This window comes from Hippocampus comes, unplaced genomic scaffold, assembly GCF_001891065.2.
Source record: "Hippocampus comes isolate QL1 unplaced genomic scaffold, H_comes_QL1_v1.1 scaffold186, whole genome shotgun sequence".
Classification (NCBI taxonomy): Eukaryota; Metazoa; Chordata; class Actinopteri; order Syngnathiformes; family Syngnathidae; genus Hippocampus; species Hippocampus comes.
In genome coordinates, this window is record NW_017806236.1 from 169,786 (window position 1) to 195,000 (window position 25,215).

The 25,215-nt window shown below is 42.7% G+C and overlaps 1 protein-coding gene across 3 annotated transcripts in view; it reads right to left on the reverse strand.

Annotated features, from left to right (window-relative positions):
- The window catches only part of syt7a (synaptotagmin VIIa), a 77,229-nt gene extending 53,796 nt beyond the window's left edge, over positions 1-23,433 (reverse strand). Inside the window, exon 1 of one of the 3 annotated variants that reach the window (XM_019857046.1) lies at positions 23,122-23,433. In XM_019857046.1, the coding sequence (XP_019712605.1) occupies positions 23,122-23,155 (34 nt within the window). In that variant the 5' untranslated portion in view covers positions 23,156-23,433. The remainder of the gene's footprint in view (positions 1-23,121) is intronic. The other 2 variants (XM_019857047.1, XM_019857048.1) reach the window with 2 other exon arrangements.
- Between the last annotated feature and the right edge of the window lie 1,782 nt (positions 23,434-25,215).

Here is a 25,215-nt window from a genome sequence, read left to right on the forward strand (position 1 = left end):
GTGAAAGGTGACCGCGGAAGGCGTAATTGTTGTGATCCTGTCTTTGTGTCAGCAACAGCACGCTTTAGAACTATCATTTACACTGTCAAGAGTGCAGCAGAACAACGGACTAACTTCACAACAGACTGCATTAGATTTGTTCAGCGGCCGTTGCTCAAATTAGATGGAACGGAGAATCCCATCTCTCTGGTGGCCACCTTTGTTTCCCCCAGATGACCTCTCGTCTATCACAGGCGAACCTGCACAATAGTGCTGCTGATCTCATTCCCTTAAGCCGAGTGAGGGGACAGACTCTGGGGAGGAAACTACATTGGTTTAGCGGCACCTGTTTTTAGTCTCCTTCTGGCCGGGCGGGACCAAAAATAACCCTCATTAGCATTGGCCAGTGTCAATGGAAGGACAAATCAAAGTAATGAAATATCTCCCATTACCTCCACTGCCAGTGTTAAGAAAGTACAAATACGATATTTTGTAGGTATCAATACTGGTCTACTGTATTTATTTTTCTGATTGCTTTTTAGTTACTGGGGACTTACAGGGTGGATTAAAAAAAAAAAAACAGAGAGAACAACATCCAACAAAGATAACTGCAACAGAAACACAGGAGCAAGGAATTCCCCAACCATGGGCTAATTTTAAGAGATTTGTTGGATGTTGTCAGCTCTAAGAATAACTCGTGGGGAATGCTTTGTGTCTTGAGCTATCCCAAAAGCCACCAGTTTCTGGTGTTCAAAGGTTCTCTGTCAAATCTGAAAAGGAAAAAAAAAATACCTTTTTTTTTTTTTTTTTGCTGTTGTGATTAGCTTATCTATCCATTTTTATTAATCAGTTCATAGCGTTAGCAGGCATGTTCTTTTAAGAGTGAGTCCAGGGAATTTATTTTCATCTCAGCAATTTCCCCCCTGTTGTGCCAGGTTATCAAAATAGGTCATGTGTATAATTGACAATAGAAATTAATTTCTACTTTTGAACTTAAGCCCAATTGAGTCTGTACCTTTTTACGTTCCCTTATAGCTTTGCAATTTCAATAAAAAACATCACTTATTGTCAAATGTGTTCGAAATGTCAGTCTGACATGATGGTAGAGTATCAGCAAAATGATCTGCCTGAAAAAAAGAAATATTCAGCCCTCTCTGGGCCCATCTTTGCCTACAGCATGATTATTAATAAACCACCATACAGAAGGGGGGAAAACAATAGTGTGGCACACACACAAAAAAAAAAAATAAGAATAATAATCATAAAAATAACACTTCAAAACCATTCGGTGTAATAGTAACACTCCATTATGAATAAGGTGCTTTTCTGGGTCAATAAGGTAACAGGTCAACAAAAGGCTCATTAAATGAAGATGAAGTGATTTTTTTTTTTAATTGCCAAGTATCCCTTTTATATAAAGGTGTTGAATCAATACAGTACTTCTACTTTTACCTTTATTTTTTTTTTTTTGTAATAATAATTCTATAGAACTGGGACCTCGCAGCGGTCACTGCAAGGTCTCCGAAAAAGAAGCAAGGGGAGAAGAGGCCATCACTTAAAAGTAAAAGTGCATTTTAAGAAGTGTTTTAAAAGATGCAACCAACATTGCGCATCCTTGAGCCACAGGCAGCTCAGTCCGAAGTTGAGGGGCTCTGATGGAAAATGCTTTAGTTTTAAGGCTCAACTTTGGAACAACCAGAAGGCTTTTTCACTCAAGGATGTGAGAGCGCCAAGCTGGCTCGTAGGTGGTTAGTAGTTGGGAGCCAATCTCATAAGTACTTTAAAAGTAGCCGGTGGAATTTTAAAATCAATCCTTAAACAGATTGGGTGATGTGGTGCCACCTATTTAAATTAGTGAGGAGCCGAGCTGCTGCATTGTGAACAATCTTGAGGCAAGAAAGTGATTTTTTTTTCTTTTTTGCTAAGACCGGAGAGGACTGAGTTGCAATCATTATCAGAAGTTTGTTCCGTGGTATGTTCTGACGCTTTTTTGATATGGATTGTGAATGAAATCTGAATCCACGATGACGCCTAAGTTTCTGTGGCAGTTGCAGTTAGTGAAGGAACTAGGACTTGAGTTAATATTTTGAGCTGTATCGGCAGGTGAATAATATGATTTCAGATTTTGAGTGATTGAGTGGGAGGAAGCCATCCAGCAATAGACATCAGAACGACTGCTGCTACTACCACTACCGGTACTCTTCTAGTAGCAGGTCCATTAAATCGAGGCTTGACTGAACATAAAAGCAATATATAATTGTTTTACCTTCACCGATGTATTGGTTTTAGCGTGTTATGCTCAATAAAGTGAAGGTGAACAATGTCCAAGTGGCATTTTTCTGTATGCGGCTCATAGAAGTAAAAGTTTGGACAAACCCGATGTAGTATATTGTCTGCGCCTAGCTTACAAATAGTCTTCATCCAACAAATAACATTAAAAATTGATGACACCATTTAACATGCGGGCTATTCTCCAGAATGAAGTTTTTGTCTTAGCCCACAGCGAGTGCTATAAAAACACCATTTGCTCTCCAAAAGCACACACAGGCCCTCGCCGCCACTGTCTGTTGCTTGACTGCCCATTGATGTGTTTGCTTGTAGAACTGTCAACAATTTACAGCGGCGTAACACCCAGCAGACTGAGACTTATTGACGACGACGCGCAGCTGCTGGCTCTCATCAGGATGGAGTCGGTGGCTCATGGGAAATATAGTTTTCTTCTTGTGGCTTTCACTCTGCCAAGACGCAGACTGTAATTTTCCCTTTGCATTAAACTCAATTATACGGCACCGGGGGACATTTTAGCCGACTTAATTCCTACTCACAAATATATTAATGGAAACTCTTATGGCGCTAGCATGATTGCGACACTGGCATAGTTGCGTGGCAGAATGGCGACATTACCTACATTACCAAGAGGGATGTCACGGTTTGTCACATCCCTGAATACGGCAGTGCGCTGGCAAAGAATAAATGACATGTCTGGTTGCCGCCATTACACAAATCATGACAAAGACGTCATTTGGCTAACTACTGCAGGCATAGCTGAGGCAAATAATAGAAGTGCGAAGCTAATCTGAAGATATGATAGCCAGAAAGAAGAGATGTCGGTTCCTAGTAACAATCAAAGTCCCTACTGCAGATAGGACCTTTAATTTCGTTTCCTTGAAGGACCGCGGGTAAAATAAATCAATATTTCAATAATATTCTTAATGAGATGGAGGCAAAATAATATTTCCGTTGTGGTTGTTGTTTCCCAAGGTGATTCCAGACATGAATAGTTACTTCTACACAATCAAACTAATTCTAACTGACGACAATACTCAAGTTATATCCAATCAATCTCAAAAAACAAAATTAATAGGGAATGCAAACTCAACAATGTTGTTTCTACAGTGTAGTGAGCGAAGAGGGCCATGACCTCCACCATGGCGAGACCAAGGAGCCATCACACTACCACACGCCATAACATTGACGACCAGCTTCTTCGGATCCAGAGTCAACACTTCACTTTCATCTTACAAGGAAGGGGCATTCCTTTGGAGTACAATCAAGTCCAAATTCTGGATATAGAGGACTGCTGGTTTGGAAGACAAAAGCCATTTGTCAAACGAGAAAAGCCATCTTTAAGGGGTTAAGGCATCACCTATCATCTGCCTGTTGCAAGATCCTGACATCCCTCCCTCCAAAAATTGTCTCGTTCCACGGGAAGAATGGCTGAGTTTTTTTTTTTTTTTGTTTGTTTTGTTTTGTTTTTGCCACCAGCTGCGTAAACGACCGCTTGATATGCAGCACAGACACCAGCCATGCTGGGCAACAACAATACCCTTTTGTGACCACCCCCAGGAGACTCACCCACAGAGTCATAAATAGACACACTCCACACCTAAAAAATTGGGACTGAAGAAGCCATTTGGATTAAAGGTGAAACGTATTCAACAGAACGGAAAAGTCAAGTTGCCTTGATTCAACCTTTGCGGATGACCATGACCTGGATGACTGAGAATCTAAACAGAGGTCGTGAGAAGATTAACCTGCGAAAGGCAGCATGAAGCCACAGGGCTAGAGTAGTGACAGAAACAGAAGCAGCTTTTCCACCACCTCCATTGCGTTGTCAACTCTTATTCTTGGCATTTTTACTTTGGTGAATCCTTTCCTGCACCAATAATGATAACCTGTAACCTGACAACATGATAAGCTGTCCACTGTAGTAACCGCTGTCCCTGAAAGGGTTGATGACTTGATGGACAAGATAACCAGACATTCAACAAAACTAGTTACTCTTCCATTCCAATTACAGGTCGCTTCCTATCGTTCCAATTCATGACACACTCGCAGAGTTTCTGGATTGGCCAACCTGAGTTGACCACACACACACACAATTGCAATCAGAAATACCCCCCCAAAAAATCAAAAATCATTCTTCACAAACCCCACAGTACAGGATAATCACTCGGGGGTAATCATTTAGAGACAACTGATTACATTTAGAGACAACTGATTACAGGGCTTTTGCTGACTTTCATCTGTAAGGGAAGAAAATTCAGCTTGATGATTGGGATATACATACTGTAGCCCGCTGAACACAATCAGAGACAGACAGCAGGATCTGAAAAAGAAAGACAAGCTAAAGTGCTGCAAAAGAATACATTGCAACTTCTGGCAACATGTGCTCACCTCCAACTAACGAGCACACTAATGTGGAGTGAGTAATGGTCTTGTTTTTCCATTGTTTTGTTTTGTTTTGTTTTTTCATTTTACTCTCAGCTCTGTTGAGAGCTCGCCGCACTGCCCAGGGCACACGCATGCGAAATTGCCACAAAGCACCTCACTGGTACCACGCACATTATTTATTGGGATTGGAATGGAAAAACAAAGAGGCAGAGCTAACCTGATCAAAGTTGATTCATGAACTGTCTTCAGGAGACCTATAGCTCCCTTCATGTGTCAGGGCCCAGATGGAGGAGGCTCAGAGTAACGAATGCTAAGAGGCAGCCTCTCAGCCTCGTCTCGATGAGGTTTGTTAAATTACCAAAAGGACAAACGGGGCGCTTGAGCTATTTGTATGCAACCTGACCTTTAAGACGATTGAGGTGCTCTCGAGAGAACAAACCGATCCAGGAAAGGCTTCCAAACTGAACTGGAACAATACACTTTTGTTCTTGTCAACACTTCTTTCTTTCCTCTTTCAACTGGCTTGCCTAAAAAGTCAGAAAGAGGGATTTAAAATAAATGAAAGTATAACTCATAATTAAAGCCAAAGGTTTGCATTTTCAGTGCTAATGATGACCATTCACATCTACATGAAAAAACAAGCTCACGTTAGAGACATTTAAGACATCCAAGGATAAATTCCGATACAACTTATTCTTAATCTCTCACAGTATAGAATCAGATGTTGATAATGTCAACCGAAGAACCTATGGCTGTCTGTAAATCTTATTTGTTTTTGTTCTTCCTACTAAAGAACTTTTGATAATGAATCTATTTTAAAACGACAGCTAATAATCAAGGACAAGTGAGTGTGACTGACGCAGGAAAGTCAAAAATTGGATAGTTAATCCGGCTGTTGCCGCTCGCGACATCATAGTTCTGTTACACAGCCGTCATCATTCTTGATATGAAATTGAACGTGAGACATCCACAGTGGTTTATGGAGGGTGCCGTCAAGTGGCCTCGTACAGGCGCCATTCAAGCTAGCACCGACACTGTTTGAAAATAAAGGCATTGGTAACATCGTGACCTTTGTGTGATCCTCACGTTAAATACAAACAAATCTTTTTTTTTTCATTGGACTGCTTGTTTGGTTCATCTTTATTTTGTTACATGTTGTATTGTAATTCAAATGTGAAAAAATATAGCCAAACAGAGGCCTAACCCGGTCATGGTTTCACCTTTCATCCAAATGACTTCTTCTGTCCCAAATTCATGATTCTTATGAGTAGACACTTAAAAACACGATATCCAAGACACAATAAGCCAATAATAATGACCATGATATCACTCACAGCACTGATATAGATATTAGATCAGTCATATCATACATGTGAACACACCACTCCACTTTAAACATCAGCTAATGGCTCAGTTTTGTACACATCCCCGGCAGTTATCTAATGGCTACGTGTGAAGTGGCTACCACTGCATCATTTCAAAAGACTAATTGATGCGCAAATGAAATGTAAAACACGATGTGTATGCTTGTGTGTGCATGTGTGTGCGTGTGTGCGCGCGCGCGCGTGTGTGTGTGTGTGTGTGTGTGTGCGCGCGCGCGCGCGCGTACATGTGTGCCTCTACAATAATTGTACCGTGGACAGGCTCTGCTATTCCAAGCATCTCTAAGGGATCCCTCACAGTCCTGGAGGTTAGGACCTGAGACAACGGGGGTGGTGGTTCAGAGGAGTCCACAAGGGACCTTGGTACACATGTGTTCGTGGACTGGTGAAATGACAAGTGTCACTTCCACTGCATTTCTGGCTGATTACTGTATGGTTGAATGGTTGAGTGGTCACAAACACATGATGTAATAATGTGTGCGGGGAGGGGTCTGGAGCATCTCCTCCATCTGGTCCAGTTGGATTATGCAAACCTTTTCTCAAAACGCAGCAACCAAAATAGGTTTAGACAGACCGGAGGAGGGAAAAAACATTCAGGGGGACTGCTCGCATGCCCTACCTAAAGGCTATGCTAGCTGCAGGCTGACAGGCTCTATTGTGCGGGGAGGGGGACGAGGGGTCCGCACGTATGGTTGGCTGCGTTAGCGACTTTAGGAGGACGATGACGTTGGCTAGCAGGCCAACCGTTGCTCACGGCTCTTCACCGTGCAGCTCAAAAAATGACTAGGCAGGACTTTCTCAATTGCTCACGTGTCGAATTTCCCCTTTGAAGAACATCGCTGCACGTTGTCAGCAATGCTCGGCAAGAAGGTTAGAGCTACTGTTGTAATAGCTCTGCATTTTTCATTATACAGGAAAGTAATCCCTCGCCACTTTGCACTTCACCTTTTGTGGCTCCAGCGCTTTGCGGGTTTTTCCAAAATACTGTATTCATTAAAAAATAAAAATAAATGCCTGTACTGTACTGTATAAATACTGTTTAGATATTTATACATGTTGGTCCCCACATACACGTACACGAAAATTTTTGGGGCGGGTGCAAATCCAACGTCCCGGTTTTCACCTTCGTAGGGGGTTTCTGGTCCCCATTAACCGCGTAAAACGAGGGATTACTATGGCTAGTTTTTACTTAGTTTTGAATTGTGGTTATTGAATTCAGTCAGTTTTAATTCGTTTTTAGAGCAAGTGTGTTTTTATTAGTTTTTATTTTTGGGAAAATGCTTAGTTCTTGCAAGGATATCAGATCTTTTAATCCACGAGGAATAAAGTTTTCTAACCAGATAGTTTCCCAATACAGTACATGTCTCTATAGCTATGAACATTTGTGATATTTACAGTTATAGAAATGCACTTTTTAGCAACTGTCGCCTCATTACAGAGAGTTGGGCGATTCTCCCGAGAGACAGAGTGAAAGATTGTTTTTATTATCTTAGAGTCCCCTCGCCCCCCCCCCCCAAAAAAAAATCACCATCTCAAGAGATGTGAATAACGGCCAAAATCCTTTGAAAAATAGGAATTAGGTAGAAACTGTCCATCCGATATGCACGTTCAATCACATGCAGTCTATATTTGAGCTCCTATGGCATGAAACATGGAGGCATTTGCTTTTCCATGGCATTCATATTTTTGGAGCTGACGACAATGTCAATTCGCAGAGACCTGCAGAAACTTAAAAAATTTAAAGTACTGAAAAATGCATGTCAGTCTCTAGTCTTCTGTAATAACTGTGGCTATAGAACTTGACTGATGTCAGGAATGTGTCTCCATTGGGCTCAGTAATTCTGAAGTAAATGATCACTTTGTGGGAGTGGCAATGGCGCTGTGGCACTCCATTTTTATGTTTCATTTGCCTACACTTAAAGATATATTTTTTATTTGACATTGGATAATCTATTGCAGCATGCTACGTGAGCAAGTGTACCGCGCAGTTCTGAGGTTGAGGGTTGGACGCTTGGCCGATGAGGACAAGCACTCTATTAAAATTGGATGGGAGAGTCTAACTAAATGCTCTGAACTCCTGTTTGCCAGCCAGTGCAGAACAGAGAGTTCCAAATGATTCGGCATTTGAGGTTTTTGATAGTCACTGCATTTTACACTGAATAACAAAATTACCATGATGACAATCATATTTTTGTGCATTGCTCAAACGATTACTATGAGCAACAATAATTGTGATGTAAATTCATTAAAATCTTTTTTTCATCAATATTTTTGCAAGTCATGAAATACTACCGACTTTGTGAAAGACTTTATCTTTCTCCTCATAATTGTGACGTTATTGTCTGAATCTCTTTCATTGTTCACATCACAGCCATTTGTCATCCACTCCATAAAACTGTTCTGACACCAAAGAAAAATGAAGCATTCAAGAATGGACCGAGTGTAGTTTGTTTACAAGTGGCCCCCTCTGAAAATCAGTGCAAATCATCCCTCCGCAGTGTAGAGCATCTCTGGCGCACAAATGTAGATCTAAGAGCCGCTGTCATCAAAAAAAAAAAAAAAAACAATGGCTCCGTACATTGCGAGGTTGCTCCATGCGACAGATGCTGCACACAACATCAGAAAGCAGCGCTCATATAATCACAAACGCGCACATCACCTCCAAGAGCAAAGCACAAGTACTCTACTATTACAACCATCCACATTCTTATTTAATATTTCATTCTTATCTCTAATTAACCACCATTTCCTGATTATATGCTGCCCTGTATTTAAAATCAAACCACATTCATGGTGAGGTGTGTGGACTTCTTTCCTGAAGAAAATGGGATGAATTCCCCCGAGGCCATAATTTAAAAATCACAAGGAAACCTTCAAAACCTCATTTCCAACTCTTCAGCTTCACCCAGCCCTCATCTCTCCAAGCTAATCTTCCATTTCATCCATTTCTTTACCTCCCTTTCTCTGCCCTAAACTCTGACTCCCTAAGTACACGCCGGTTGTGATCCACTGGATAGTGTAGTGCTCAAGCAGGACATGTTTTATGGGCCACGTCCAGGTAGTCAAATGCGTGTGGTGTACATCACACAAAGTGCTGCAGCAAACGGTGGCTAGTAAACAGAGGAAGACATCTGGGAGTTGTTTTTGTTTTTTCTTATTGTGTTTTACAGGTTGTTGAGGAAGGGGGGGAGGGAGTAACAGAGCAGACATTAGGACAAGAAGCTTTTGCTATCCACCACCTCGAACCTTTCAAGCTGGCATTCTAATTCTTTCCGAGTCTTGTGAGTTTTCACGTCTCAGAAGCATTACTTGCAGTCACATAAGAAAAAGAATCAGATATTCCCTCATAAAAAATGGACCGTATTGCCCTGCTCCATTTTAATCTTTTGCACCCTTGCTAGATTCATTATCGTTTTTTTTCGTGCTTATTATTAACGTGGCGACCATGTCGGTGAAACGAACACTTCCGTGTTGGTTAAAACATTTTCCTTGTCAACATTTAGTAATAACATATGCCCGTGATGTGTTTCTGTTCGCTCATCGTTAGCATTAAGCTAGCAGTGTTTCATTAGATGGAATCATATGGTTCGGTGAAACATTTTGGCGATGAAATATATGTTTAACATTTCAAAAGCTATCGTTTGATGCTGTTTGTATTGTGTTGCTGCTGTGGGTGTGTTTACATCTGTTTGAAGTTTTATACTTACCGTAAGATCCAGGCGAATTTCCATTAGTTCATCTATGGCATTTCGTGTCCAGTCCATGTTAGCATTAGGTTAGTGCATTTTCATTAGACACGTATTGTTGTGTTTAAATAGACTTTGTTTAGTTTCTATTTTGTTTTGTGTGTCAGTTTTACAGTTAAATTCAACTGGGAGTTACATGAAGCCTGAAGCAAGCACCCTTTGCCTCTTAACTGGAGAATTGTGTGAGCAAGAAAGTCATCTATGCTTCCTCAAAGTGATACTATACGGTAGTCTCCCATATGAGTAAGAACAGATGCTAATTGATACTGTAAAAAAGTGTGTTTTAATACATTTTGATATGTTTTAATTAGTTTTTTTAAAGCTAGTCTCAAGCAATTAAAACAAAAAGCTTTTTTTATATAGTCCCTCTAGATTCCAGAACCTCACCCCCGCAATGAAAAGCACATTCGCTTTATTGATATATCTATCGTCTCAGGTGTCTATGGGATTTGAGTCAATGTCCAAAATGATATTGACCTCAATATTAAAGCACGTAAATGAACTCAAGAATGATGGTAAATGTTCTGTGCGGCACATATGCTTCTCTAATTGCTATAGATCCAAGTTTAAACTGTTCCACATAACCTTGGGTGAATCATGTTTAATACATGATGCTTCCTCTTGTCTATGGAGCTCGCGAACTGTCTTTTAATGAGCTCTGTCAGGCGCCCCGAGACCAAGGAAAGATTGTCGGAAGAAGCCGGCAGCCACATGCCTGTCAATGCTCAGCTGTGTCCAGTGTGCACCGGATCTGCCTGTCCATCAGACCTCACTATGAGGATAATTTGTTTGAAAAGCGACATTTAAGAGCAAACCCGATTGTGAATCCCACAGCGGCCATCGTGTGTTTTACCTCAAACTTGCCATATTTGCTTTGTCGTCACCTCCTTCGTCTTCCACTCTGTAATGCTACATTTACACTATGTTCCCTGCGGCTACGGCAGTCCCGTTTACCCCAAAAGTTAGTGCACTGTGAGATTTTAGCCATTTTGTTCTCCGTTGTTAAATCTTGGTCAGTTTTCTCACAGTAGATCATGGTACCCGTGATGGGCGGTGGGGATGGCGCATTAATTTTCAGACCATTGATGCCAGTCTGTTTCCGTCAACTGCCACGGCAATTTTTTTTAAAACAGTTTTCACATTTTGCAGCATGTGAGATTTGCCCTTCCCGTCCCCTGCGTTATCTCATATTTGTCCTGTTTTGAGGCCTGAAATGTAATTGTCGTGGTCGACAGGAACATAATGTAAATGGAGCATGATTAAGCAAGTGTGCTTCAGAGTGCAGCGGGCTGGAGGACTCGACAGAACCCGATAAGCTTGAGGGATGGTGTGAGAAGCCGATATTATGTTGTCCGATGCATGTATTATCCTTCCAGGATGGCTTCATTAATGAGTTAAAAAGCCCGTTGTCTCATTAAGACTGCTACGAACACTAGTGATGGGCAAACAAAACCGTTTCCCGATGGATAATCACACAGCAGATTTAGCAGCGTGAGTCTTACTTACTGTAGCGCTCAGGAAGGAGTACCACCACGGGCAAGATGTACACGGGATGATAGCATGACACTTATCATATACTGGAGTTGTTGTTTTTATTATGTAATCAACATGCTTTTTTTGGTGGTGAGTGAGCCGAGCTGAATCACTGTTGCATTCTGGGAGCTCTCTGTTTGACCTGCGTGTTTGTTTTTGCGGTCTGTGCAGCAGGATTGTGCCAGTGACCACACATACGAGCGCATGCAACTCGCTGTGGGACTGCGGAGTCCAGATTTGGCTGTTTGCTCATGCAAATGCAATCTGATGGCATTTGACTGCCTGCCAACTCTGTGGGAAAATACACTTCAACAGCTAGTGGCCCAATATTTAAAAATCCTCCAATGTCAAGACAATTGGGGAGTATCTCGTTCTATGCCTTTTATGAGTCATTAATGGTACAGCATCAGCAGCCTCTCCCAAGCCTGAGAGCCATAATCACCAGCAGGGGTCTTGGACACTTGCCATTAATTGATGAATGCGGCGTATTAGAGATATGCTCTGTAGATGTGGAAAAGCAGAACTGTGAGGTGGAGAGAAAACCATGTCTGTATTCAGCTCTCCAAAGTTCTAACAATTCACGTTAATTAAATTCAAAGAAACAACAAATGATGAGCAACATCAAACCAATTCATACCTGGTGTGCATTTGCCATAAAATATGATCCGATACATATCTGGATATGTGGAGTGCGATACGATTCAAGAACAGTAAATTTTCAAATCTAACGTGATCCGATTTGGTTCGTCTCAATCCAAACCGATTTTTGGGGACGTTCCCCTAGTAACCCGTTATTTACGATTAATTACTTGGCATTCAAAAAAGTGCTTCTCAATCAGAGCTTGCATTCCAAACAATGCGGAACGTTTGTCAATGCATCCATTAGTGGTACAACCGTTAGACATGTCAGAGTTATTCTAATAGAGCAACAAGAGGTCAAAGTAGTGGAATAACCATCTTAAATCTGTGTGCGCATGTGTGTGTGTGTGTGTGTGTGTGTGTGTGTGTGTGTGTGTGTGTGTGTGTGTGAGGGATGGGGGGAGTTGCACAAAAGGCCAATTTCATTTTTGTGGCTCAAACCAATCTGAGACCCATTGCCTGGCCAATCGTGGTCCATAGCTGAGCTCATTCACTGGCTCCCATGCATGCCCAATTGCTTGCCTCCAATTCACTATGCTCCTCCAGATGCACAAATCCCCCCTGCTGCCAAATCAAACGCTGGATGATACGCTTACAAACGTTAGATGAGTGATGGGCAATCAAAAACAATGTGAGTGATCATTTTTTTTCGAGTGGGAGGAAGCAAGTAGAACAACAGTGTCTTCCAGCCATCAGCGACATGATTTTTGCTTCCTTTCTGCGCAGTCATAACAGGCACAATCACCCTTGTTCCCATGAGTCAGTTCCCCCCCATCCCTCCACACTCAACACCGGACTTTACATTTCCCAATCAGCCCAGTAAATGCACATTTCAGATGAGAGAGAGAGAGCGAGAGAGAGAGAGACGAGTGTATATTTGGGCCGTCATTGTCCCACTTTATCTGTCCCTCCTGGCTCGGCTCATTACTCCCCCTCCTTGCCCGCTCCACCACCTGCTCCTCCTCATCTCCACCTCACTCCACATGGCGCTCCTTGCAGTCACGAGAGCCTAAAAGGACAAAGGTTCACCCCCATAGATCTTGCGTATTTGGACATGGATATGGAGCATAAGCCCTAGTGAATCAGAAATGGCTTGCCACAATGGGAAGGGACTTGTAAAAACTACAAACTTTTTTTTTTTCAGCAGAAACATCGCCTGTTTGTCTTTGACAAGAGAGCCGAGCCAAAAGGTGAAATTCCTGATTTGCTGGTTGACTGATTTTTCAACCCTCAAGTTTTCAGTAGTGATTGAACAGAACAGCATCATGATCAGAAAGAGTTCCTCCACAGCGTATCTGGGCTCGTCCTTGGAGATATGGTGAATGATTCCATTTCGAGAGGATCCAGAGGAGCCGAGGCAGGCAGAACTTAGACACACTGAAGGGACGACGTTTCAACCAAATGGTACAATTCAGTTTGGTTCACCAATATATTCATCAATATTTCTATTTCTTTCTTCTCCTAATGCTCATATCATTGTCTGCCCAGCGGCGTATGATACTGTCATAATCCACGGCATTATTGCAACAATTTTCAAACCAAGGTATATTCTGTTTATATCTTACTCAGTGAAAACGGGCTTTATAGTATTTCTCACAGCTTGCCAGTGGACACATTTGAGTCCTTTTTGGTGTAATTGCAGGACAAGGACTGGGTCGGTGCTCCCTGTTCAGACTGCTACCCTCACTACTCAAAACAGAAAAATAGAAGACATTGGATGAATGGATGGATGCGAAGAAGCAAACACGAAACGCACAATTTCTCTCACTTGTGATCTTTTGTATACTGAATTGCATTCTTCTAATTCATTGGCTTTGGTTTTACGCTGTGGAATGATACGAGTTACGGTGCGTATATGACACAACTACAACCATCCCACCTCCACACAGTCGTGTCGGGAACACAAGTCAAATCAAGGATTGGCATTTCAAATGAAGCGAGCTGAACTGAACCGTGGCGCTTGGTGGACACTGGGCTCAAGCTAGAGCTTGATGAGGACAGGCTAATAAGTGTTCTGTGAAATCTTTCTTTTAAGGTCACGGTTGGTATAAGAAGTACGAGAGTGAAACAGCATCTCTAATGGCTGACACTGATGCAGGCACGCACCAAGACATGCTGCATTTCAACCTCACACGGTGCGAGGTGTTTAGAGCACATGGTGAGGAGGGTGGGGACCGAAGTGACTGACCCATCAGGTATTGTTGCAGCAGTCATGGAACAGTGAGTGGACTTAATCCCGGGAGAGGGTCTAGCTAGATAACGTGAGCAAAATGTCCCCTGCCCTGCTGGCCACCACTGAAGCAGGCTAATAGCGAGATGAGATGAAGCGTGGAAGGAAGAAAGAGAGAGAAGCGCTCAGGCAGCCAAGCTGAGGAGATGGCACTCACACAGCCCAATCTGTCAGTGGCACTACCTTGCCAGATACCGGAGGGTGGGGGCTCGCACAAAAACCACACACTCCTTACTAAATACCCAGTGACAGTACAGCGGGGGGTTTGGGGAACACAAATTAGCGCCCAAGCATGCACGCTAATTTTGGGAAGATGCTGTCATGAAACCAAACCAGTAATAACCAGTTTTAGTTCACATTTAATGTGAATTGACTCAGCTCAATGACATCCATTTACAGACACTGTTTCCCTTCTTGGTTTTCGTTCTTTGTTTTGAACGCAAACTATCAAAGCGCGTGACTCTCCTTGAAAGACCTGCGGAGGTTTCCAGTCAATTAAAGTTCAGACGACCTTTTGATCGATGAGCGGCGCCACGTCAATGCGATTCACTTCCAGCCTCTCTTCTGTCACATCTGAATCTCTCACCGGAACCAATCTTCATGTCCAAGGGTCACCTTCACAGTCTTTTAAAGATTAGTGAAATTACATCTTTGAACATATTATTAAAGAAACTCTTACATCTGCATTAAATCATAGTGTGGAAATTTGTTAATTAGCTTTCGAAATGGCGTCTGTCAACAGGATCATTTGCTGGGAGTCTTCAACTGAGAATGATTGTGTGACCACAAGAGGTTTCACATGGATTAGTGACGGTGATTGCCTTTTATAGGATAACACGGCGCGAAAAGGCACAATTCCCCGACGGGATGAAACAACACCAGATGCAGAATAAGAATACATTAGATGAATTGTCTTAAGCAGAAAAAAGGAGGCACTGCTAGTGACCCGAGGGTGGCAGAGCAACCGAAAAGGGGGACCGCTTGACCCCGTGCAAATGAGGTCGGCATATGTTATGACAGCTCCGCACACCGTCGCAGCAGCCACCACCGGGCTGCATCTGATCTTTCACATCAGCTCCTTGGTGTTGCGAACCACGATAGCAACAGCTCGCTTACACCAGCTCTCCTGGGTGTGACATGCAACAGGCCGAATGTGTTTGTGGAGGCAGCACTTAGTGATTCCTCCAATCAAACCTACCACAAATGAATGTCGACCACAATCCCAATACTTGAGATCCTCCTGGAGCAGCAAGCACCACTTATGTAGTTTATGGGTCATGGAGAAGTCTGTCAGTCACCTCTCAATCACAGGCCAGAGCCAGAGACTCCAACCATTGGCACTCACACTTGATGAATACGAAGGCCTGGTAGACACATGGGGATTTTTCAAATCTTAATCTTTTTTTTTTTTTTCAATCAGTTGCTGCTATTGTTAGCTTGGTTCAAAGCTCAATGGGTAACAAGTAGTACAATGAGTGAGTAGCACAATGTGCACTGGATTGAAAGAGAAAGTGAAACTTTTTTTTTAATGATGTCATTCCCGTGTTTTTGAAATGTCAAATATAAAGTGCTATTTTTCCTCATTAAAAAACAAATTATAAGGTTTTTTTTTTTTTTTAGAAGGCTGGTACAGATGAATGTCATCTCCATTTATTTCAACATGGAAAAATGATTTGAGATATGAGTGTTATGGATTACAATGCTATGATATGACAGATTTAACTTGTATTTCAAGGCATCAGCGTAAATGGTCGGACTGATGTTTTACGTTCACAATAGAGACTACCAAATTTCACACATCTCAGTATCCTAGAGCGGAACAAGCAAACTCCACGTCCAAATGCAGAGCAATACAGCAATAACAGTGATGATAAAGAAGCTGATGATGTCCAATGTGACAGCAGAGGTCAGCAAATGGGGAGAGTGGAGGAAAAAAAAATCCCACCACAGGACGCAATGGTTACACATCTATACATAACACTGTATACATCACAACAGCTGCTACGTCACAGTGGCACATTCATGATGCAGCCCTGTTGTGGAAAAAAAAAAGCAGGACTAAAGGGAATCTCAAGTATGATGGCAGCGTTGTGCATTCATATGACAAACTCTTTTCATCTTCATCCCTCCTCCACAACATTCCCCCATCCCAGACTGAATCAATCCCGTCTTCCTTTACTATGGAGGCCTCTTATTGCATGCACACATGTACACACAAGGCCTTCTCCTCCTCCTCCATTCCTCTCCTCTGTGTGACCTTGACTGGCTAGCACTCCGGGGCTTGTTCTTTGCTCCTCTCTCTCTCTCTCTCTCTCTCTCTCTCTCTCTCTCTCTCTCTCTCTCTCTCTCTCTCTCCCTCTCTCTCTCCCTCCCTCCCTCCCTCTCTCCCTCCCTCCGTGCTCACTCCCACTCCATCGTCTGCCCCTCAACCGCTTGTTTTCTGTCACTCTCGTCCGGCCAGCTGATGTTAAGCGGTGCACCCCCCCTCCCATCGTTTTCTACTCCATCCCCAAGATACTGAGGAGGAAGGGACAGAAGATGGCAGAAAGGGAGTAAATAGAGAGAGAGAGAGAGAGAGAGAGAGAGAGAGCGAGAGAGAGCGAGAGAGAGAGCGACAGAGAGAGAGAGCCCACCCACCTCCTCCTCCTCTGCAATCTCGTCAAAATTGCGAGAGTCAGTTGTGAAAATAACTCCAGCTCTGCGAACTCTTTATCAACAAGTCTTATTTCTTTGTTTTTGGAGCAGCCTTCCTGCATTAATTTAATATGAGAGCAAACACGTAATGAGACATTTAAATTATCCATTAAAAATACATATATATGCATAAGAAATGCAGGCCATTTTCTCATTCGTCATATTTTCGATTGCTTCTGTACGATCTTCCTGTTCTGTCACAATCCCGAATGCAGATGTACCTCTTCACAGGCTCAGTTTATATGAATGCGATACGACTTCCTGTTCCACTGGAGGATGACGAGAACTCGCAAGTGGCAGCAGGTTCGAATCAGTGTTTCTTGGCAGGTGTTCCAACAAAAGCGTCTAATTGCCACCGCGGCACGGTTGTAGCCTACTCCTCCGACTCCAAAACGACTCTTGAGGTTTTTCCCAATGGCTTAGCACGGTACACATCCATCTGTTTCATATATTGGAGCCTATTAACCATTTTGACTATTCATTCAAAGCTAAATAAACCTAAGCTGAAATGACGGAGAGATTTATTAAATGTCAAATTCATGCGCTGATTATGCGCTCATGCAATTACGCCATTCCCATGCCAATTTCTGAACCTCGCACATCTCGGAAGGTCTCTGGAGGGATTGCGTTTGCACATGCCGTGCTCAAATTCAATCTAATTCCCTTCAGCCTGGTGTTGTCTAATATGTCAATTTCCAGGGCACGTCTGATTTCAATACAGCAATCTCGCCCAAATGGAACAATGAGAGGTAAATACGAAGAGGTGAGAAAAACAAGGGAAATAAGGTCCTTAATAATATTCATACCTGTTCTGAGCATTTAACTTTACTAACTTTTCTAACATTATCCTCTGATCTGACAAGCATATTTTGAGATCATGACTTGAACGCTACAACTCTTAACGTGTGGAGTGCTCTCTTGCTCTTGTTTATGGCGTTTTACAGTGTAAGGTGGAACCTCGGTTAGTGTTCTAGGAAGAAAAGTGTACTCAATTAGAATCCAAAAAGTCACAATCTCATATGACTAAACAGCTCCACGGGCTACTCATGAGATCCCGCGGGCACCACGGTGGTGGCCTCTTTTCTACAGTATAGTAGAGAGGTTATACCACCCCCTAAGTTCATTCACTATTTTTTGTGTAACAGTTTAAAAAAGATTCTTCGAGGAATAACCCATGTTGTGGGGGGCAGGGGGGTGGCAGTAGGCGGGGGGATACCCTGAACTGGTTGCCAGCCAATCGCCGGGCACACAGAGACGAACAACCGTCCACGCTCACACTCACACCCAGGGACAATTTAGAGTGTCCAATCAGCCTGCCATGCATGTTTTTGGAATGTGGGAGTAAACCGCAGTACCCGGAGAAAACTCGCTTAGGCCCGGGGAGAACATGCAAACTCCACACAGAGAGGCCCGGAGAGCTGGAATTGAACCCGGTACTTCTGCACTGTGAGGTCAACGCGCTAACCGCTGGACCACAGGGCCGTCCACCAACTAAGATGAATATCAAAATCATCGTGCTAGTGAAACAATTCACTTGCTCGACTTTCCTGCAGACAATTCCCACTCTGTGATGGTGTGAATGTGAGTGTGAATGGTTCTCTGTCCATTTTGTATATTTCCTGTGACTAGCAGCAACCAGTCCATTAATCAGCTAGGATAGATTCCAGCTCTTCATTATCCTGAATAGGATAAGCTCTATAGAAAATGTTTTGCCAAACAATATATAAGTAACCTTATGTGCATCTCACAAAAAAACTGAGGAATCAATCATCAACATTGGAATAAGCCAGTACAAAATCTGGTCAATATTTGGATGAGTATCCCGTGAAACCTACAACTGCTTTAAAAAAAGAATAGAAAATAAAATGTATTGGACTCATAAATTCACTTATTTTCTACAACAATCCATGTGTTGCAAGAGGATTAAATTCAGGCACATCTATTGGCCAAAAGTCCCTGAAAATAATGCACTCTACCTAAAGAGCTGTCTTAGTGCAGACCTCGCATACCAAAAACAAGTCATTTGGATCAGTATCCCTGTCCGGAGGCTTGGACCTGCGCCCATATCTGTGGAATAGCGTCAACTTAAATCAACAGGAACTCTGACAGAATTAAATATAAATCACGTTCAAGCGGTAGTGCTGGGTGTCACAGGAGTCATCTAATAAATCTGTGGTAATTTGTTCCCAATGCACTAACTCTCCATCTGTGATAACAAAATGACAGAAAAATATAACACACACACAAAAAAAAAAAAAAAAAAAAAAAAATCACACTGGTAGTCTGGCTTGAGGTGGAAAACCAAGCGGGAAAAGAGACTCTGCTGACTTTTTGCAAGTGGGGAAGCTCTCCTAATTGCGTTCATAGTGATGGCGGTAGCGATGCCGCCTGCATGATAATTTCTCACACTTGCAGCGTGCTGACAGAAGAAGCGGAGAAACACACACACAGTCATGCAGAAGGGACAGCTCAGATGAGGAAAATCAGCCTCCAACTGACCAACGCGACGACACCTTTTCACAACAACCACCTATTGGGGTCTATTAGGAGTATAATTTGCTCTGTTCTAAAAACCACCAGGTCCGACAATCTAAATTGTTAAACCTGCTCAATAATTAAGATTGTTCATCCTTATTTGTGTGGTCAACTCTGAGAGCCACTTAGGAAGAAACCTCCAGCTAGCACTCTTGCCAGACTTGACAAATGGTGGAGCAGCTCCTTATGTGTGGTGCTTGTAAAAATGTCCTGAGTATGAAAAATCATTTTAAAAAGTGGTTCGGATGTTAAAAATTGGTGGGTGGACCCAGCTTTATGAAACAGCACTTCTTGTCTGTTTTCAGATAAAAACAAGTCATCTGTAAGCACAGAAGTGAACATAATTTCAATGTCTCAGGCAAAGACCAATGGCAAATAGCCACATCTTAACCCTTTCATGCACCCATAATAATAACCTGTAACCTGATAACATGACAGGCTGTCCACTGCAGTAACCACTGTCCCAGAAAGGGTTAAAAGCTCTAGTAAGAGTTGTTGTCAGACATCTGTATCATTCCAAGAACGCAATTACATATGGTTGCTTTAAGGCAAACAAACATCGTAGTGCATTTTGAACATCAGCCAATAGTCCAAAGAGCTCTTGATTGTTTCCTGGTGGGTATAAATAAGAAACCATTAAGCCATCAGACTGTAGCGACGATAAGAGTGCCACATTATCCTCGCGATCTCGCCTCCTCTTCTCCCTACATTTCTCTTCTGTATTGACAAACCCCGTAATATTTCTGCTTTGGATTTGACCCAGGCTCACAAATGATCAACCTCTTTGAAGTCAATGTTCCCATTAATGCTCCATCATCAATATGCCCCAGGTAGACCTTTCTCCCTCTCCGTAGCACGCCAGCATGAGACACGGGTTGAATGTAAAGGAGCCGAGGGGGAAACACCTGCCACACAAAAACGCCCTTTTAACGGAGGCAATTAGCCCCAATCAAATCCAGTATCAATTCTCCATAACTTCAAAGAAAAGTACGTCATAACCTAACTTCTTTAACAGGGATTCCATTTGTCTCTCAGATGGACTCTTCGACAAAACAGTCCGTGAACGCACATCACTCTGACGGTTTGCACATAAGCGTGATTTGATCAGCAGGCCAGACAACAAGCCATGGTTTTGTACAATGCCTTTTAGAGTATAAATTTGTATTGGGATGATTTGGAAATATATTCGTCCCTCACTAAATCACAGTTCACTGATTGTGGGTTCTGTGAAACACAGTTTTTTCTTGTTGCGCAGTACAGATACTGAACTGCAAATCTCTCATAAAGTCAACATCGCTAGTCAGAATGAATTACAATCTATTACAGGTGGTACAGACAGAAGAAGAATGGAAACAGCCGCCGGCGCTCTTTCGATGGCTTTATTACACAAAAGTACATTATTAGCAAACCTGCCGGTAGCCTCAACAGACAGGGTCATTGTACGCCACAACAGCTCGTGCTACAGTCAGGAAGTTTCTGGTTTATATCATCTTATATAGTGTCTCAGTGAGCGCCAACCTTGTGGTATGACTTTTACATACGGTACTCAGTGCAGTCAGCAAAAACACCAGAGAATCTGGTGCTTGTACTTTTCATCACAACTGACAATTCACCATTGACAAAAATAAAAGCATTGTTTTCCTGTGCAGCCAGGGACGGAGCTAGGTGATAGCCACTCCCACATCTAGAAAAATATGTTGATGCCTGTGATACCTTTTCTGCCATTTTTACGTGTAAACTGTTTTTAGAACCCTTGATATTCTACCATGAGTAATTTGTATTGACTACATGTTTAAAGAAAAAATATACACAATTGGTGCAAATGCTATTTGTAAAAGAATTTGATTTTCATGGTCAATGTCAATTGAAAACATTACTTTCATACCATAGCAAGCAGACAACATGGCTGAGAAGTCATTGTTTATTATACCATCGACAGTCATAATTTCATAAAATAAAGTACACACAGATACCAAACTAGCGCAACACACTCATAATACAAGCAGGAACAAATAGAAGTAAAAAGCAATGATAACAATTGTGAAGAATTAATAGAATTTTGTATCATGGGGCTTTTTACAAATGAATGAGCGATTGATCACGACATGCAAAATGGCGTCGGCCAACAGTGGCAATTTATCACTCTGATTAGCTGCTAGCAAGCCAATCAGTGCATGAGATTGAAGTAGACGACGAGTACACAAAAGCAAAGCAACTGCAACGAAATCGTCATTATCTTGTAAATTCAGATCAGCAAAATGTTTTTTTTTTTTTTTTCGACCTATTCCCGCTTGAATTATGAGTGTGTGAAGTTTTTGGATATGTGGGAATTTCATTTTACGAAACCTTGACTGTGGATGGTATGATAAACAATGACTTCTTGGTTACAGAGGAGTTCAGAAGAACTCAAATGATGTACGTGCATGCGTATAGCCAACCCTCGATGAGATATTGTGTCACCCTGGCCACCCCACTGAAAAATTTCTAGCTACGCCCCTGCCAACAGCCAGTAAAATCAAATTAGGTTCTAAATGACATGGTATAGACAAGCATTGGGACACACCTCTTCTCAATTGATAAGGGGATGTACTGGATCTCTTGAGCCACATGAATCTTCCAGCATGACTGTGGTGTGGAAGAGCCAACAAGAACAAGAACGCTGACTTCAACTCCACTCAACACTTTTGTGATAAACTCAAAAACAAATCAAGTGACCAAAATTACTGCATTAGAAACTTGAAACAGAAGCGTGGCCTCTTTTTGCCACCCAGCCATTATTTTGTGCCAGTACATTTAATGTGCAATTGCTCGTTTACATTGAGGTCATATCATGGAGTAATCATTTTTGTCAAGACATGTCAAAATATAACATGTTAAAACCTTCCTTCCTCCAAGTTGCAGGACTAAAATAGTCATGCCCGCATCTCGCATCCGATATGATCTGCCGCCTGCACATGCATGCATGTACACTACTGTACTCTGCTGTTGTCCAGTGAAATGAACAAGAAGGACTCCTCCCACTCTGCCTTTTTGCTTTTTTTTTCCTCATTCCTCCTTTTCCTCATCGTCATCCTCCGGCGCCTCTGCAGCAGCAGGTGTTATTCTAACCTGATTTTTTTTTTAAGGCTGCAATTAGTATTATGTGCAGCATTCTAACAGCAGGGGCCACTAGTGGCGTGTGATGAGAGGAGAAATCACGCCTCAGAAACACGTGGGAGATTACTCAAATATGCCCCCCTCCCCTTCCTAACCACACACACACACACACACACACACACACACACACACACACACACACACACACACCCTGACACCCCCATGGCTGCTGCACCGTTCTCTCCCCAAGTAGAGCGAGATGCATTTGCAGGATGTTTTTTCCCTTTTACAAATACCACACTTTGGGTTCCACTGAAGGGTGGAGTGTGGGTGGAGGGGGGAGGGAATGACCTTGCACGGTGTTGTCCTTAAACATGTGCAAAAACCTTGCAATCACATACCCGCCCCGACAACAGGTCAACAACGCACACGCATCTCACGGTCGGCACGATGCACACTTTGCTATATTACATAATGAGCGCCCCGCATACACTTTGTGGCGCCAGCGCGGTGTCAAAAGGACGCCGTGGAGGATGCACGCGCGCCCCTCCTTCTGAGTCCTGTTGGTCGTGAAACACCTTGAAAGTGTCACGGCCGCCCCTCCCCAGCTCACCTTTGCTATTGTTCTCCTCCCTGTTGAGATACATGGCTCTTGGAGTTGGCGGCACAGGCGATGCTGGAGGTGGTTGGTGATGCTGGAGGTGGTGATGTCGAGCTTGCAGCGGTGTCAATGTACTCCTCAACTCCTCCTCCGGTGTAGTTAGAGCTGTTTTATTGTTTTGCTCCTTCACAGCCTCTCTCTCTCTCTCTCTCTCTCTCTCTCTCTCTTTCTCTCTCTCTCTCACGCGCTCTCTGCCTCCCTCTCTCTCCCTGTCTCCTCCTAAGAGTCAGAATGTGTAGGTACAGGCTGCTGGATACTCTCACTCGCTCCCTCCTCCACCTCCTCCTCCTCCTACTACTTGTGATTCCCTCCCTCTTTCCTAATAAGCAGGATCTAGCTTTGGTGGCTCACATAACAAAACAGAACAGATTTTTTTTCTACATTTTTTTAAATGTACACAATAGCATGTGTATTTTGTTTACTACATAGGTACATGGCAAATTTGCTATTGCATTGGATTGGTTTCCCAATAAAAACCAAAGTGAAAATGAAGAAAGTGGGCTCTATATTCATAGACAGCGCCTGGACACTTGGGCGTAAAAACTGGCGCAGCGAGATTTTTGTGCAGATGCAAGCCTCCTCTAGCGTGTTTGGAAATTTGGCAGACTGTGCTGCGCCATGCTGGGTGTTCTGGCCAACCAAGGACGTTTTCTTTTACATGGCCCCTGGCGCACCACTTTAGATCAATTAAAAGCAGGTCTAAATTATGGTGCAGGCACACCCATACCAAAACCTCAGTTTTAGGGAGGCACATGTAATACATGCGGCGGAATTATTATTGGGTGCATTCAGAAATTCACCCTGATGTCCAAACTACAGCTAATATGTGAGTGGAATTTCCCAACCCCTCCCACCCCCCTCAAACAAATCTCACCCTGTCCCAGTCACATGTGACAGTCCCGCTCCCGGTCAAAACAACTCCCACTCCCATCCTTCTCCCCCTCAGAATGACTCCCACTCCAGGACTACTCCCATTTTGGAGGTCAGCTACATTAAAAATGGCTGCACATTTGTGAACATTTTTAATTTTTTTTTCCAGCTGGATTAATACGCTCCTGCCTGCTCCCATAAATTTCTATTCCTATACCGTCCAATCCCATGATTTAAGGTAAAGTTGACTACCATCCCGTGACAATCCGGCGTGATTCCCAGGACCTATGGGATTGCCGAATAAAAATGTCACACTCTAGTCCAAACATGACACAGAGTGGTAGGTTCATAGATGCAGAGCATGTGCCCTTCCCATTATTTTCCAAATGTATCCTATGCTAGAAACCAATCAGGCGCTTGTGCTTTAACTGTTTCAATTTGTAATGCCTGAGGCTTTGGATGTTCCCTGTCTTCTGTCGGAGCATTCCGGCACTCCTTTTTTGGGGCACTCTGAATAACCGAATGGCACATTTCAACAACGATGGTCGGAGTAAAGTGGAGTGAGCTCGGAGCGTATTACTGAACGTACCCATCATTACACTACAAATGACTGCGTGCTTGCTTGTGTGCATGCGAGTGTGCCTGTGTAGCTCGAATGCAACAGTGCAACTTCTACAGATTCTTATTAATGGTCATGTCAAACCACACGACAATATACAGTAGATATGTGTGTGTGTGTGTGTGTGTGTATGTGTATTGAGTCTAGATAAATTCAATGCTTAAGATGTTCATCCCAGATGTTTATATATCATTGTTTCATGAAACATGGAAGTGATAAAGCCACAGATTTATTGGCATTGTTGTAATTGTATTTATGATTTATTGATTGATGTTTAGGGCACACTTGCTCGGTAGAATTTTGTGTTTTCGAAGACTCCAAGTCAAAGTCTTGCAGTAAGTTAACAACTCTAATTGAAGTAGAGAAATAAATTCTTTCAAAGTCACTCATAGTTTATTTGCCTTAATTTTAGCATAAGACTAACCTATAACACCAAAAATGTATTCATAACAAATCTGACATTGTGTATTGTTCGTTATTCTAGATTAAGTGATTGTTTATGCTCTATTACACTACACATGGGAAGAGGACTTTGAGAAAAGACTCGCATATTAAAT